Raw genomic sequence first — 14,442 nt, 5'->3', positions numbered from 1 at the left:
ACAGCTCCCTGTCAAAATGCCCATGCCTGACGGGTATTGCCGTCTTTTCTGTGAACGTTTATGAGCTGATTTCAGCTTTTGTGGGCATTTTCTCTCAGGCGGAGAATAAACAAGGAAGCAGCAGCGCCTATCACGTAGTAGGAAATTCACATCGACCAATCAGATGTGGTTTTCGGCAGTACATTCCCCGGCAAATGCCCATATTTGGATTAGACAGCGCTGTGTAGGACACTGAGAGCTTTACAATGATAACAGGCATGTTTCTGTGAATGGAGACGGCACGAGAGCTCGCGTTAGAATGCTAACTTTTGGTGATTTCCGGTAGAAACTAGGCGCAAGTTGACAAATTATAATGAAATATCCACCTTAATGTGTAATGTTGACATTTTTTATTGACATTCGTTTTTAATCTAGTGCACACACACGCCCTTTGCAAAAATAAAAATATGCAAAAATAAAAATATACAGACTCACGTGACCTCTTATGAACACAAACCTACGGAGCCCCTAAAGGGACCTTTGCAAAAAATTTAAATAAATAAATAATACAGTGCTCAGGAGAAACTATCGCGTGCGCACGCGAAAGTTTCTCGTGAGCACTGTATTATTTATTTATTTAAATTTTTTGGGTAGGTTTCTTGTATAGGTTCATCTAACAGTGAAAATGAAAGAGATTTAGACATCTCACCTGAGCCCAGCCACCATTTAACATCATTAAAGCTTATGATTAACAACCTTAAACTGATACATTTATGGAGGGATATGTGGTCTTAAATGTGCTGAGATATATCCTTTATGATTCTGCTTTTGTTTTATGAATAGTGCTAGAAGAACTCTGCATGGATCACTTTCAAGTGAATTAAGGCTCGCACCGGTTGAGCTGCTTTTCATCTTACCACTTTTATTTTGAATTAAAGAGGCAAATTATTTATGAGGAAACGTTCCACTTTTTTCCCCTTCATTTATATAACTCTGGTGATTCCAGCTGACACTATTAAGCGAGCTTTGCCAGCTTAGTCAATTTAATAATTAGGCCTACTCGTTTCTAGTAATATAATTGACACTTTTATTCAAAGCAATTTACAGTACACTTATTACTGGAGTTACTAATGATGAAGTGCCTTGCTCAAGGACACAATGCTGCTGAGTTTGTCGTTATTCACTTAATCTGTCATTGTGCTTTAATGCTTTTCTGGTGAGTTTATATAATTTGTTATATAATAATATAATTTGTTGTTGCATCCTTTGTAAATGCATGGGAAATATCTACTGGTTTTTCCTCATTGTTTTTCATAGAAGAATGAAGTAGCAGGTCAGTTGTTTCCTTGCTGTCATTCTAGATGGTAGTTCAGTGGGGAGGGGTGGGAGAATTATATGAAATGTTGAGGGGTGTGTCCTACTTGATGAGAGTGCAGTACACAAACAACCTGTGACAATATTTGCAATTTTGCAGTGCAATGGCGAGGACTCTACCTGCAGCTCTGTGTCTCCTGGTTGGACTTATAGGTCTCCCATATACAGAATGTTGGGAAGCACCCTGGTTTTGTCATGGATATGAGTGTCCCATGTACACTCTAGTAAATGAATATCAGGTAGGCCTATGACTTTTGTTTTTTTTAGTTTGGAATATTTTAAATTTGGTTTATTATAAAATGTTGTATCATTGTGTTAATAAACAAAAAGGGATTTGAGGAGCGCAGCTATGACGTGAGCTATTGGATTTCCACTGATATTGCGAGTACCAGCCAGAGTGATATAAAGGATGGATTTTGGAAACTGTATTATTTTAATCAAGGACAAAACAGTGAGAGTAAGTAAGCTTCACAGTTTTGATGAGGAAAATAATCCATTGTTAATTTGGATCACTCATCTTATTTCACTGTAATTTTACTTCTCAGGTAAGGAGATTGCTATGACCAGGCCTGTGCTTGTGTCGGTGAAGGAAGCTGATGGAATGGGGGAGAGACAGGTGTCCATTTCCTTCTTTCAATCTGACTCAGACATCCCTGAACCCACCGATACGACCATCAGAAAAACTGTTGTACCAGGCGGTACTGTCTATGTCAGGTTAGTAATTTCAGTAAAGAACGACAGTCAAAAACTGTTAATTTACTGTTTCTCATTTTAACATTCTCTCATTGCTGGGCATTACAGGTCATTTAGTGGTTTGGCTTCTGATCAAGACGCCTTAGAGAATGTGCAGACGCTTAAAGAAGACCTCAGGGCTGCAGGAAAGGAGTTTATTGAAAACAAGTTTGATGCAGCTGGCTATGACGCACCCTGGGATTTGATCAACAGGCACAATGAAGTTTGGGTTCGTGCACCCTGAGGATCCAGATAGTTCTGTTCCTTATTCCTACTTTTAAGTTCTTGTCTGTTCAAGATTTTCTTACATATATATGGGTAAAACATTTATATCGTGTTCACGTTACAGTCTTAATCATTGTATGTTATTTGGTGCAATCTATTGTGCAATCTAAGTGTAGAACCACATTTGAGTTGTATGACGGGATTATAAAGTGCAATGTGAGGACTATCTTCTACCTCAGTAGGTTCACACTGAAAATGATTTGAAAATAAAACTTTTGACTTTCTTCAAAACATTTTTGTTCTTTTTTTATTATACGTTTTATGTAAGGCATTCTGTTTTTCTTCAAATTAATTCACCTACTTATTGACTGATAGAGGTATCAAATGCATAAGTGCATTTCAATAAGCAGAAGATAAATGGCCTATTTAGAAAATACACAGATAGATACACAAAATACTGGAAGTTTCTAAAATACAAGAGGAACAGGTTTAGGAATGATCAGAATGGGGTCATCATGTTTCTCCTCAGCTATTGTTCATATTATAAGAAACTCCACCCACTTAAACCAGTCCAACTGCTGATCCACAACTGTCTTATAGGCTGTTAATGAAACTATAAGATTATGATTGTCATTGATAGACACTAAAGAAATGTAATGTTGTGAATGTGAAACTTCCAGCTTGTGAGTTAGTATAAAACTATGCATTCAACATTCAAAACATGTAAAAAAGCATGTGACTTCTGACAGCATTTTTGTTTTTTTGCAGCCATGTGAATATTAAGTGTCCTAACATAAAATAGTGAGAGTTGTTTTGCGTCCATGGTAGTGTGATCTTGGATTCTTAGGCCTACAACATTGTGTTTGTGTGATTGTTTGTTGATGGGGTTTCCCCTCATGTATATAATAGTGTACTTGCTGGAAGGAAAACTGGGTCAGCCCACCTGAGATGTTTTGTCACGGTGACTGATCTGGAGTCAGTTTAATTAGTCGCATCTTCTCTAGCAGAACGGGGAAATGTGATGAGGCTGCATTTTCCCACCTCTGCAGTTCCACTCCGCAATTCTTCCACAAAATGTGCCAGCAACCTCACCTGAGAGAGAGCAAACTTTGTAGTTGTGTCTCTCTGAAAAGTTGCTCTCTCTGGCTGGTTGTCATACAGTTGTTAGCATACCAACATTGAAACCAAGTCAAAAATGAGCTTACCTTACATAAAACTTTTCATTATAAGCAACTTACAAAACACAATGACAGACTGGCTTACTGTTTTCATCACATTGAAACATTACCATAAAATAGGCCCTGTTTACACCTGGTATTAAGATGCGTTTTGGTCTATCCGATCAGAATTGGACAACAGGTGTAAATAGGGTCTAAAAACGTTTTGATCTTGTCCACTTTCGACCACTTCCAGAGGTAATCGAAAACGCATTCAACCGGATTGCTTTCGTAGTGTAAATGCTCATGTGGTCGAATGTGTTTCCAACAGCTGCAAACGACCACATAGGCCTACTCACTGCCTGACCTAATGCAAACATTATGGGAAGCGCGCTAGTCAGATGGGATTTAAACTTTGTCGGCTGGAGAGTGGAGACCCAAGTTTGGTTTGAAGACGAAAAACGTAAGTACAATGTTCTCTCTCACTATTCCTGATGTCTAATACCCACTCACTGCATTTGGTGTGGTCTTGTGTGGCTGTCAGAGCAGAAAGGAAAGCTGCTGCTCTCTGTATGTTTTTTCGTTGTCTCCGTGCGCGTTCATATGTAAATTGCACGAGCTTATTTTGTCCATTAGATCGAAAGATCTGAAAAAGGCCATACATTTACCTGCCCATAGACCCTCCACTTCGAAGAAATTAGGACAGAAGTGTTTGAAAGTGGACAAAAGAGACTAAAAGATTAAAACACCAGGAGTAAACAGGTATGTGTCTCCCTCATCTACTTGTGATCCGATCGACCAAAACGCACCGTAATACCCGGTGTAAACAGGGCTGACTCAATGACCACTGAAAGCAAATACAATACACTCCTGTATTTAACAGCTAAACATGTCAAGATGCATGTAGGTTTATATTATTGTACACTAGGTGGCAGCACTGACTTGATCTTTCTCTAATCTCTTCTATTTCACATAGTATAGCACTCCACAACATATAGCCTATGGTATTAAATTAATCTACTCAATTTGTGCATGTCCGGTTTTCATAAAAAATGCCTTACCCATATGCATTATTGCTAAATATGCTGTTGTTTCTAGAAGAAGTTTGAGTAAGAAGAACGTGTGGGCAGTTCCTAGCAATGTCAGAACAAAATCCACTACCCAGCATGCCTCAGCTCTCACCATGGGAAGCTGGACACTCAATGCCCCTCAACACACATTCACTCAGTTTCCATGGCTACATTTCTATAGCAAGAAGTCAGCCATGTTCGTCAAAAAAACATAATTATGCTTCAGTGAAGTCAGATCTGTAATAACCCTAGATGTGTTTTTATGAGTCATAGAGAACTTGGCGTGACTACTTACTTATAGAGTGGTATTTTCATCATCAGGCCTAATGACTGTTGTGTTCTGCAGTTCATTTAACACTAGAGCTTATTCGGGTATTAGATTGTATGCTTGGAAATCAGTGCATACTCATCTAGCGTATATGGAGGATGGGAGATGTTTGGCCGCTCACAATAAATAAGAGACTGTGTAGTTATGATACATTGGAAAAACAGCTTAATTATCTAATTTATCGACACATTTTTATTTTAAAATTCTGTCTGGGCTTGTGTGTGCCACTTGAATGTGTCCAATAAAAGCCTGTCTGACTTGGAAGGTTATGTCAGCATATGTTTGCAGGCTTGTGAATTTTAATCTGCCCTGTTTTGGATGATGTTCTTGGTGTGGAGGCTCAAGCCAAAAGCCTGTTTGGACTGGCTCATGGGAATTAATCTTATCAGAGACGGGCCAGTTTCCTGAGAAAATGGCTGGAGCTCTATGCTGTCAGATAAGGCAATGTAGGAATGCAAGAGCAGTTGTGCATTTCAAAAGAGTTTTAACCATATAGTATCATCATGCTTATGCCAGCCGTGTGATATGTCTGTGTAACTGGTCCTACTCGACCAGGCGGGATTCCAACCGGGGTCTCTGCCGTGGGAGGCGGGCGCGCTAACAAAGACGCTAAAGACCGCAGCCCCTAGCACCAGGTTTACACTCACAGCTCTTATTGGCCTACGTCCATTACACATAATCTGTTTTTACACCCATCTGTTGATTGGCTTATGTCTCTTTCTCTCTCTCTCTCTTCATTCATTTTTAGGTCCAAAACACGTTGTCAATGCTCTCTGCTTTTCCCATGAGTTGTTTTCATCTTTTACATAACAGATGATTAAAAATACAGTAACTTTCAGCCAAGAACAAAAGTTTTTTTACGTTGTTTCGTAATAAAATATCCCTCATGATTACCCCACACTGTTTATAATTGATGATGTGCTAAACACGAGGCCACCAAACCACAAAAAGAGCTGAAACTCATGGCTGTCACTGGAGCTCAGATGCTGAGGCAGCAAATCTCGACTAAAGTTTGGCCCCGATGGATTCTCATTTCTATTAATTATTTTTTAACCATCTGCGACATACATAACAATTGGACTGCGATACATAACGAGATTGACATACATACAGAGTGTATATACATGTGAATATAGAGTATGTAAATGCTGTGATGTCCAAAAGCCTGAGACCATATTGAAATCTGAATTAAATGTGAAACATGGTGGAAAATAATTATTTTTAATTTTATTATTATAATTATTTAATGTATACAGTTCTGCACTATTTCTAAGTCACTAATCAAATAAGCATATTTGTAACACTGAGCATGTGAACTGTTTTGTTCAAAAGGTCAGTTGTTCTTGATCCTTGCAAGTGGTGTCAGACTATTGTGATATAGTGACCACTAGGCTCACACTTCCTCCATTACAGTGCTTAAGAGGAAGTGCTATTATATCTGTTGTGTTCCTACAGCATAATGGATGTCAGCATGTAGAACAGCAGAGCTCATAACCCTTGGAATGGATTTCTGGAGGGTCAGCGGCGCGCTATCCCTTCCCATCCCTTTACCTTGATCGCTCAGCCAATTTGGAAGCTTCCCCATTTGTGAATCTCTGAGTTTAGAGTAATGAATTATAGATTAGAGTTTTTCCAAAAGACATGTTGGGGATTTTATCATAACATTTTTTGTCATAAGCATTCACTCAGCTTTCATTAAAATTTAAGGACAATATCTCTGCTTGACTTGAACCTAAAATGTTTAGAGGCTTTTGTCACAATACAAGAGCGTTGAAATCCCAGTCACAATTAAAATTCTACTTTGTTGACAATTTAAGTATAATGAATCATATCTTTAAATTATAAATATTTTGTCTACAGCATGTTCCCACTAGTGTTGAATACTCTTGAGTCATGACCAAAAAAAAAACAGTGAGTAGCTGTAAAAAGATTGGCTGATATCACTATGCACATATAAGACGAAAAGAAAGACTGTCCAAGATTGCACAAGCATTTACTCTAATTATCAGGAATGCTTGAATAAAATCTGCACAGGGACTGATTCATTATGTCTATGGAATGTCCCCATAAAACATGATATACATGATACACACATACACACACACGTTGGGTTTTCATGTATGTGTATGTATTTTTTCTAACAAAAATTACATTTTGCATCTCACTAGGTCCTATGCATTAATAATGTTTACTGTGACATCACATTGTTGTCTGACTGCACACCCAGTTTGCACGCATCTTAAACAGACCTTGTATGATCGCACATTTTCTCTCCCTCTCTCGCTCTCTCTCTCTTTCTTTCTTTCCACCCAATGCAACACCAGGGTACAGTGATTTTCTTAGAGGACAGAGGACTGTCCAAACACATACAATCTCATTGTCTGCCTGCAGGGCTTCTACTTGTCCAGTCAGGTTTGGTTTTTAGAGAACAGTGGAAGTGGTGGAAGAGAGGTATTCTTTGGATTTATCAGCACCCAGCTTTGCTTTTCCTTCTGATTGGTTGGACTCTGGCTGCATCTAAGACCAGGGTTTAAAAAAATCCACAGCCAATGGGGAATTTATTAAAGGGAAATTGCATTTTCTTATAGATGCACTAGCTGGTGCAGATTTTAATGAGTATAATTCAGTTTCAGATTTTCAACCAGCCCAAAACCCAGAGAGGCACTTCACATGTAATATTTAAAGTCCCCCTGTAATCAATAATTGCATCCCTTAAAACTCATCTTTGATCACCAAAATGACATATTTAAAAAAATACAATACAATTCTTGTGAAAAAACATTTATTCGTGCCTTAAAATAGCTTGAATGTAACTCTACACCCTTGCTTCATTTAGTATAAGCGGATTCGTGAAAATGCAAATTAGCCCGCCTCCCCTCACTCACACCAGCTCAGAGATCCACTCTGTCAACTTTTACTAAAGTAACTATTGTAAACGCTGCACAAAGGTATCACTCTGTACAATGTGGGACACATAACGGTAATTAATATTAGCCTTTTGCTTGACGATCAAACAGCTCATAATGTGTTGCTGATGTTACACAAACCATGTTCCCATTGCCATCTCAGTCTGCCTTTTAAAATTTAGCATTCTTAGAAAAGCTTTGAACATAGTTCATCATGACATAACATCATAATATACATCATATACATAATTCACCCACTATATTGCTAAATATACCCAATTTTTCATATCAACACAAAAATATACCAGTATGGCTTCTCTTGAGACTCCCCTGCTTCGAATCACAGTATATGCTAAAGCCCGCTAGCATGTTGACGTGATTGGTTACAAGGTAGTTTGTGATGTCAGAAACACCAGCGATTTCAAAAATACTTTTACAGCATTTACTATTGGTCAATGTTCATTTTACATATACATTTTTAACATTTAATTTTAATAAGTTGTATAAATAAACAGTAGTAGTAATGAAAAAATATAAATGAACAGTGAACAAATAAAGTGTAAATGTAAATGTGCAATGCATCAAAACTGTATATCCTGCAATTTATTAAAACAACCTAAAAATTTGACATACGTGATTGTAAAGATGCAGCATCCTCTTAAGATGCAAGTCAGACTTCCACAAATGCTACATTTTCACAACCAAAAGCCACTTCTCTGAAAACCAGATAATGCAAGGTTCTGATGCAGTGAGGTCACAGTTATTTCCAGCAGCAGGGATTAAATGATGAGTTTTCTCGTGTGACTTGGTTGAGGATTAGAGAGACTTTGGGACAAATGTCAGAAGACTCCAGACTCAGCTTTCAGTATCTCACCAGGCTCCATCATCACTAACACTCATGCTGTGCTCCAGTGTGCCACTTTTATTAAAGACTTATGATAGATTGGATTGGTTGATACTGGGATTTTAGATTTGTAGCAGAGTAAACAAAACGCGGTAAACCTGTGTAGTCGGTGTGGTAACATGGTGTGCAAACCGCCTCCTGACTCAGCTGTAAATGAATTTTAATGCCACGCCCATGCAGAAGAAATATATATTATAAATATGAATACTGAATAGGTTGCTAGATTATTAGTAAGTATCTATAAAAAAATACGCAATGAACTAATAAATTGTAAATAGATTGCTGTCTCAGAGCATGTGATCGTAACATTAGGCAATTCAATATTACATATCCACTGCTTACTTTTTTTTATTGTATCAGAATAAGAGATTAACAATTCTCAGAAAATTTCGACTAGATCAGCCCAAATGTTACATTTGGTCCAGTTCATCCCACTCTTTTTCTCTGATCTTTTAGTTTGACATGAACAGGATGCTGGCCAAACATGCAATAACATAAACAGATTGTGCAGATTGAAAATTGTAGGCATATTAAGATTTTCATACATTACTTCCTCCATGATTTTATAACAGCAGTTATTAATACAAATAAACATAAATGAACATAGTGTTTCTTTGAATGTTTTGCTCTATATCAGGAATTCTCCTTAGGCAAGCGCTTTGTATTGTACAAAGAGCATATGCAATTGAGTAATAGGGGTGTTGGTTTGTGTGAGACTGAAAAACACTGTTGCATAACATTTTTTATCATTCATTGTTATTTTGATAAATGGACCATTATTTTTATTTTTATTTTCTGCAAGATAATGTGATGATGAAAACTATTTTGGAAGTTTTTACCTGGCAAAAAAGTAGATTTTTATTTTGTGTATTTTTATGATTATTTTAAGACTAAATAAACTTACATTGAAATATTTTTTTTTATTATTTGTTAGTTGTCTATGTGTCTGTGCAATGATTCTGGTCCTATTGTTGTCCTATATTCACAACCTATTGTGGTTCCTATTACAGTCCCTGTCATGTAAATTGCTCAATAAAAATATAAAATAATGTTGCAAAAAGGTTTCTATGGGGCTTGGTTTTAGAGTTAGGTTAGAAAATATTATTAGCTCATGCAAACAATAAAAGTCAATGGAAGGTGATGGGGGGAAAAAATGTGTGTTTGTAATTGAGACTTCTTGTAGTGTTCGTCATTCTGGGGAAAAGCATGAAAACACTGCATCAGGCTCTTCATTTATTAATCATAATCTTTTGAGGTTCTATATTAAGACAGAGTGCTTGCTGTACAATGTACCACACTTTAATTGAATATGCTGGACTTGTCCTTCCCCAGCATCCTTTCCTTCAGGACTGTTTGTCCTCTATCTGAACCTTTGGCAAAGTTTAAGGGTCAACAAGTGTCTCAATCCGCCTGCTTCAAGATATAATGATAAAAATATACACTAACATACACTTTTAAAGATCACTACAGCACAGGTCTGTATGTAAAAAAAGCAGAAGTAGGTCACGTGATATTAGAAATATCTGATCTTTTGTATCATCAGCAAATTAATGAACAGCAGATTAAAAAACACAGTGAACCTTTTTAGTTTTTTGCAAATGTCACATTTGAATTTAGATATTGAAAATGGTTCACTAAACAGTTGACGAGCGTTCTTAGAGGCATGTCCTGATTTAGTGTTAGTCGCAATATATTTTGTTGATCCTGGAGCAACATTCCTGTCCAAAAATGTAATCCTAACCATACCCCTTCCCCATAAGTTATCCCTAAAATCAGAGGGAATAACACTGATGTAAAAGCACCTAGCACCTAACCCCTAAACTTGACAAACTGTAACTTGTCCCTAAAATCTGATTGGTTGATTGGAATGTTGTTCCAAGATCAACAAAAATGTTGATCCAGGAACATGTTGCACTCTGTGAAATAAGGTTCTGCTTCTTAGAGATATGTTGTCAGAAAAATGTGGGAATGCTATTGATTGTGTTCTCAGTGCTCTACACAGACTTGCCGATCAGTGTTGTGTTTCCCCCAAACAGGTCACCTATTCGACTCTAGTAAGTGACATCACCCCTGTGCATGTCCCTTACCTTTCTATTTCCATCTGTCTGTCCTACTTGTCTTTCCTCCTGGTGAACTGTCTAATTGAGAGCCGTCAAGGGGCAGCTCCCCCACCGTCCCTTCTTGTCTGGGGGCAAATTCTAGTTTCTGTTCCTCTGCCACCCGCTGTCTGTCCTTGGCTTGACTTTGGTTAGAGGTAATGTATCCTTTCCTAATATAGAGAAACCAAAGACAATAATACATTCTTAGAATAGAGCCTGGATTGTGGCGTCCCCATGGATGACTGTCGGTGCTGGTTTGTGGAAAAGCACATCAGTGACAGCAGCATATACTCCTCTCCAAATCAAAATCTCTTGTAACTCTTGTGCAGAGTAACTTTTCATGTTCTCAAAAAATGTGTTGTTTACATGTATATGAATTAAGGGTGTGCAGAGAAGCAGTTGTATTTATTCAAATGCCCAAAATAATCTGTCTGTATATATTAGAACCAGCTTTGGAGGCTAAACCAGATGTGTTTCAAAGTTAAATTATCATTTGGGTTGATTTCCATATGACAAAAATGATCCATTCTTATTCAACAACTTTTACGTAAAAAAAAAACAAAATCAGATTGAATAAAAAATGTAATGCAGAGTGACTTCTTAGCGGCACAACAATCTGACCTTTTTCTTTAAAAGTGACATATTATGTCCCTTTTCACAAGATGTAATATAAATATATGGTGTCCCCAGAATGTGTCCATGAAATATCAGCTCAAAACCCCCGGATCATTTATTATAGCTTGTCAAAGTTGCCCCTTTTTGGGTGTGAGCAAAAACACGCCGTTTTTGTGTGTCCCTTTAAATGCAAATGAGCTGCTGCTTCCACTTCAGAACAGGGCTTTACACAGTCAAATCTCAGAATTAACCAGTAGCAGAGTGCAGCCTTATATGGAGAGACTCAGGAAGAGGTTGCAACTTTTAGATGAACATGGACGTTTCTGAATGGTTAGATACATGTAGTTGTTGTGGAAAATACACTGATTCATCTCCTCGTCTGTACCATCATGCTTAACTTTTACACATGTTGACAGTTCCCTGAGGTCTTTATAAGACAGCAGTGACATGTTTTGGTCAAATAGTGTTCTGTGCTCGTCTGTGCAGCCATGCATGCATCCTTTGCTCGAATTTTTGCCATAGAGTTAGAACTGGTTACACTGTTGTTGTTGCAAAAACCAAATGGCGGGCCGTGGGTGGAAACGTGCAGATTAAGGGGCGGTAATATTATAATAAGATCAAATCTGATCGGCTTGTTTTTTGACATGCTTGCAGAGAAAGACTTACCAAAACAAAGTTACTGGGTTGTCACTTAAAAATGGAAAAAGTCAGATTTTCATGATATGTCCCCTTTAAAGTTGTTTCTTTGTTTTTATAAAAAGATCACAAACAATAAAAGAAGATTATAACATAACTGTCCAATTGGAAGTTACACAATGCACATATTTTTTTTGCAATAATTCATTGTTTGTTTTTAAGTCACTATTTGTGTCTAGATTATGTATTTAGGCTTGATTATCCCTAAAACAACTCCTGATTCTTTGGACAAATATTGAAAGAAAATTCGGAAAAAAAAAAAATGTTTTTTTTTATTTGTATAATTACTCTATACTGTTTAATTGTTTGGGGTCTGTAAGATTTTATTTTAAAAAAGTCTCTTCTGCTCACCAAGGCTGCATTTGATCAAAAATACAGTGAAAACAGTAATATTGTGAAATATTAGAAATTAAAAAATGTTTTCTATTTTATTTTTTTATTTTTTTTTATGTAATATTCCTACTATGACAAAGCAGCCATTAGTCTTCAGTGTCACATGATCCTTCAGAAATCATTATGATATGCTGATTTGGTGCTCAAGAAACATTTCTGCTTAAAACAGTTGTGCTGCTAAATATTTATATGGAAATAATGATAAAAAAATGTTCCAGATTTTTTGATGAATAGAAAGTTCATATGATTATTTGAAATGTATATATTTTTAAAAATGTAAAAGTCTTTACTGTCACTTTTGGCCAATTCAATGCATCCTAAAAAAAGAAAAAAGAAAAAAAAAGATACTAAACATTTGAATTCTAGTGTATGTTAAGGACACATTCGTAAATATATTAATATGAAAACTGTGATTCTTTCTTTCTTTTCGTCTGAAGTTTGAATTTCCGTAATAGGGCTTCTCTAGTAGCACTGGCTATCCATATTGACATTGTGAATGATGTGTGTGCCAATAGGTGTCTTTTGTCCCCCACTGGGGAGACAGGCATGAGTTACAGTAATCACCACAGATCTTTGATGTGATGAGGGAATTGATAACTTGACAGTGGAAAAAGCGAGGCTCGTTTAAAAGAAAAGAAGGGCTCTTTTTCAGAAACAGAATACTTTAATGCACTCTTGAAGAAAAAAAAATTGTAAATAAACTTGACAGTGAAAACTTGAAGTGGTTTGGAAGATGATGAGAGGATTTAGATGACAGTGTGTGAGATTGAACTGGGGTGAATAGGATTGAAATAGGATTCTCGATTACGGTTATTAAGCTCAAGTTTAACAGAGATGAGAGCTGTTTTAGGAGCAGTGTGGATTGGGTAATATCGATCATTTTGGAAACTTTGAAATAAATCACTGGCTAATTGCTAAAGCTTTGATTGTGTGTTCTGTGGGTAGGATACATAAAATGCTTGGATGTTAGACATCAAATGTTTTGAATGAATCTTGTGAGGTTAGACAACGGAGGGATGAATGTGCTTGATAACGGAAGGACTGAGTCAACGAGAAAGCACAGGAGATAGAAAAAGAGAGAATAATCCCTCAAAGCCCAGGAGGATTAAGCATCCAGAGAGCATCACACCATATTACAGAGAGATGTTTTTAACCTCAGGTCAACTACCCAGAAACCACCTCTCACTAATTTCAGTGCAGTAGGAGGAGGGGAAAAGGTGTCAATTTATGAACAAGTGCAAATAGCTGCAGTGGATTAGCTTTAAGAAAAACAAAAAAATAGAAAGAGGCAGAAAATTTGTGTCTGCATGTGTTTCGGTGCGTGTGAGAAAGTAATCCTGGCTGTTCATTAAGAATGATTTTCTCATCTCTCTCTCTCTCACTCTATAAAAAAAAATATGGCCTGATTGTGTATGCATAAGTATATGACTTTTACATAATGTGAATTGTAAAGACGTAGATGAACCATTTTGTAGATAGTTATATCAAAGGAGGGGCCATCAAACAACATCAAAGACAAACAGAAATTGACACTTTCTGGGGACATCATAGTAGAAATCAATACAATTTATTTGAAGTATTTGTTCTTTTAAATGCCAAAGCAAAATCGTTAGAAGACTGAACATCAAGGAGGGAGAATCAGTTTGATTCCCACATAGAAAACCATAGTCTTTGCATGCATGTACAGTAAAATCATTGTTAGATGGTGAAATGATATATCTAATATAGAAGAGAGATGGAGATCTATTCCATGATAATATACATTGCTAATCCATATCTACTTCCTTTTCTCTGTGTCCTTGACGGTGAATTAGAGCACATCTGTGTGTCCTTGAGTAATTTGTCTTGCTCTCAGCTGAAGCCTTTGCCTCAGTTTATCTATATCCAGTTGCACAGAGTAAATTTGAAATTTGCCCACTCACCTGAAAGAGTGTGCTAATAATCATCTCTTTTTTCTCTTTTCA

At 36.9% G+C, this 14,442-nt stretch overlaps 2 protein-coding genes across 2 annotated transcripts in view; both read left to right on the top strand.

The window, feature by feature from the left end:
• The first annotated feature begins 1,330 nt into the window (after window positions 1-1,330).
• soul2 (heme-binding protein soul2) lies at window positions 1,331-2,597 on the top strand. Its single transcript, XM_079856345.1, has 4 exons — window positions 1,331-1,592; window positions 1,684-1,810; window positions 1,899-2,067; window positions 2,155-2,597. Exons 1-4 carry the CDS (start codon window positions 1,458-1,460, stop codon window positions 2,327-2,329), a joined length of 606 nt encoding a protein of 201 aa, XP_079712471.1. The 5' UTR covers window positions 1,331-1,457; the 3' UTR covers window positions 2,330-2,597.
• Window positions 2,598-3,840: 1,243 nt separating this feature from the next.
• The window catches only part of slc24a3 (solute carrier family 24 member 3), an 88,977-nt gene continuing 78,375 nt past the window's right edge, over window positions 3,841-14,442 (top strand). The window contains exon 1 of the mRNA XM_079855405.1: window positions 3,841-3,930. Coding sequence (XP_079711531.1) covers window positions 3,849-3,930 — 82 coding nt within the window. The 5' untranslated portion in view covers window positions 3,841-3,848. The remainder of the gene's footprint in view (window positions 3,931-14,442) is intronic.

Source organism: Squalius cephalus, assembly GCF_949319135.1.
Source record: "Squalius cephalus genome assembly, chromosome: 21".
Classification (NCBI taxonomy): Eukaryota; Metazoa; Chordata; class Actinopteri; order Cypriniformes; family Leuciscidae; genus Squalius; species Squalius cephalus.
This window is presented reverse-complemented; position numbering and strand designations above follow the sequence as displayed.

Bases quoted from the DNA above. Each gene is read 5' to 3' on its own strand.
- soul2 (XM_079856345.1), top strand. From the start codon at position 1,458: ATGGCGAGGACTCTACCTGCAGCTCTGTGTCTCCTGGTTGGACTTATA. The intron at 1,593-1,683 runs GTAGGCCTATGA...ATAAACAAAAAG, and splicing joins CTCTAGTAAATGAATATCAG to GGATTTGAGGAGCGCAGCTA. The intron at 1,811-1,898 runs GTAAGTAAGCTT...TTTACTTCTCAG, and splicing joins TCAAGGACAAAACAGTGAGA to GTAAGGAGATTGCTATGACC.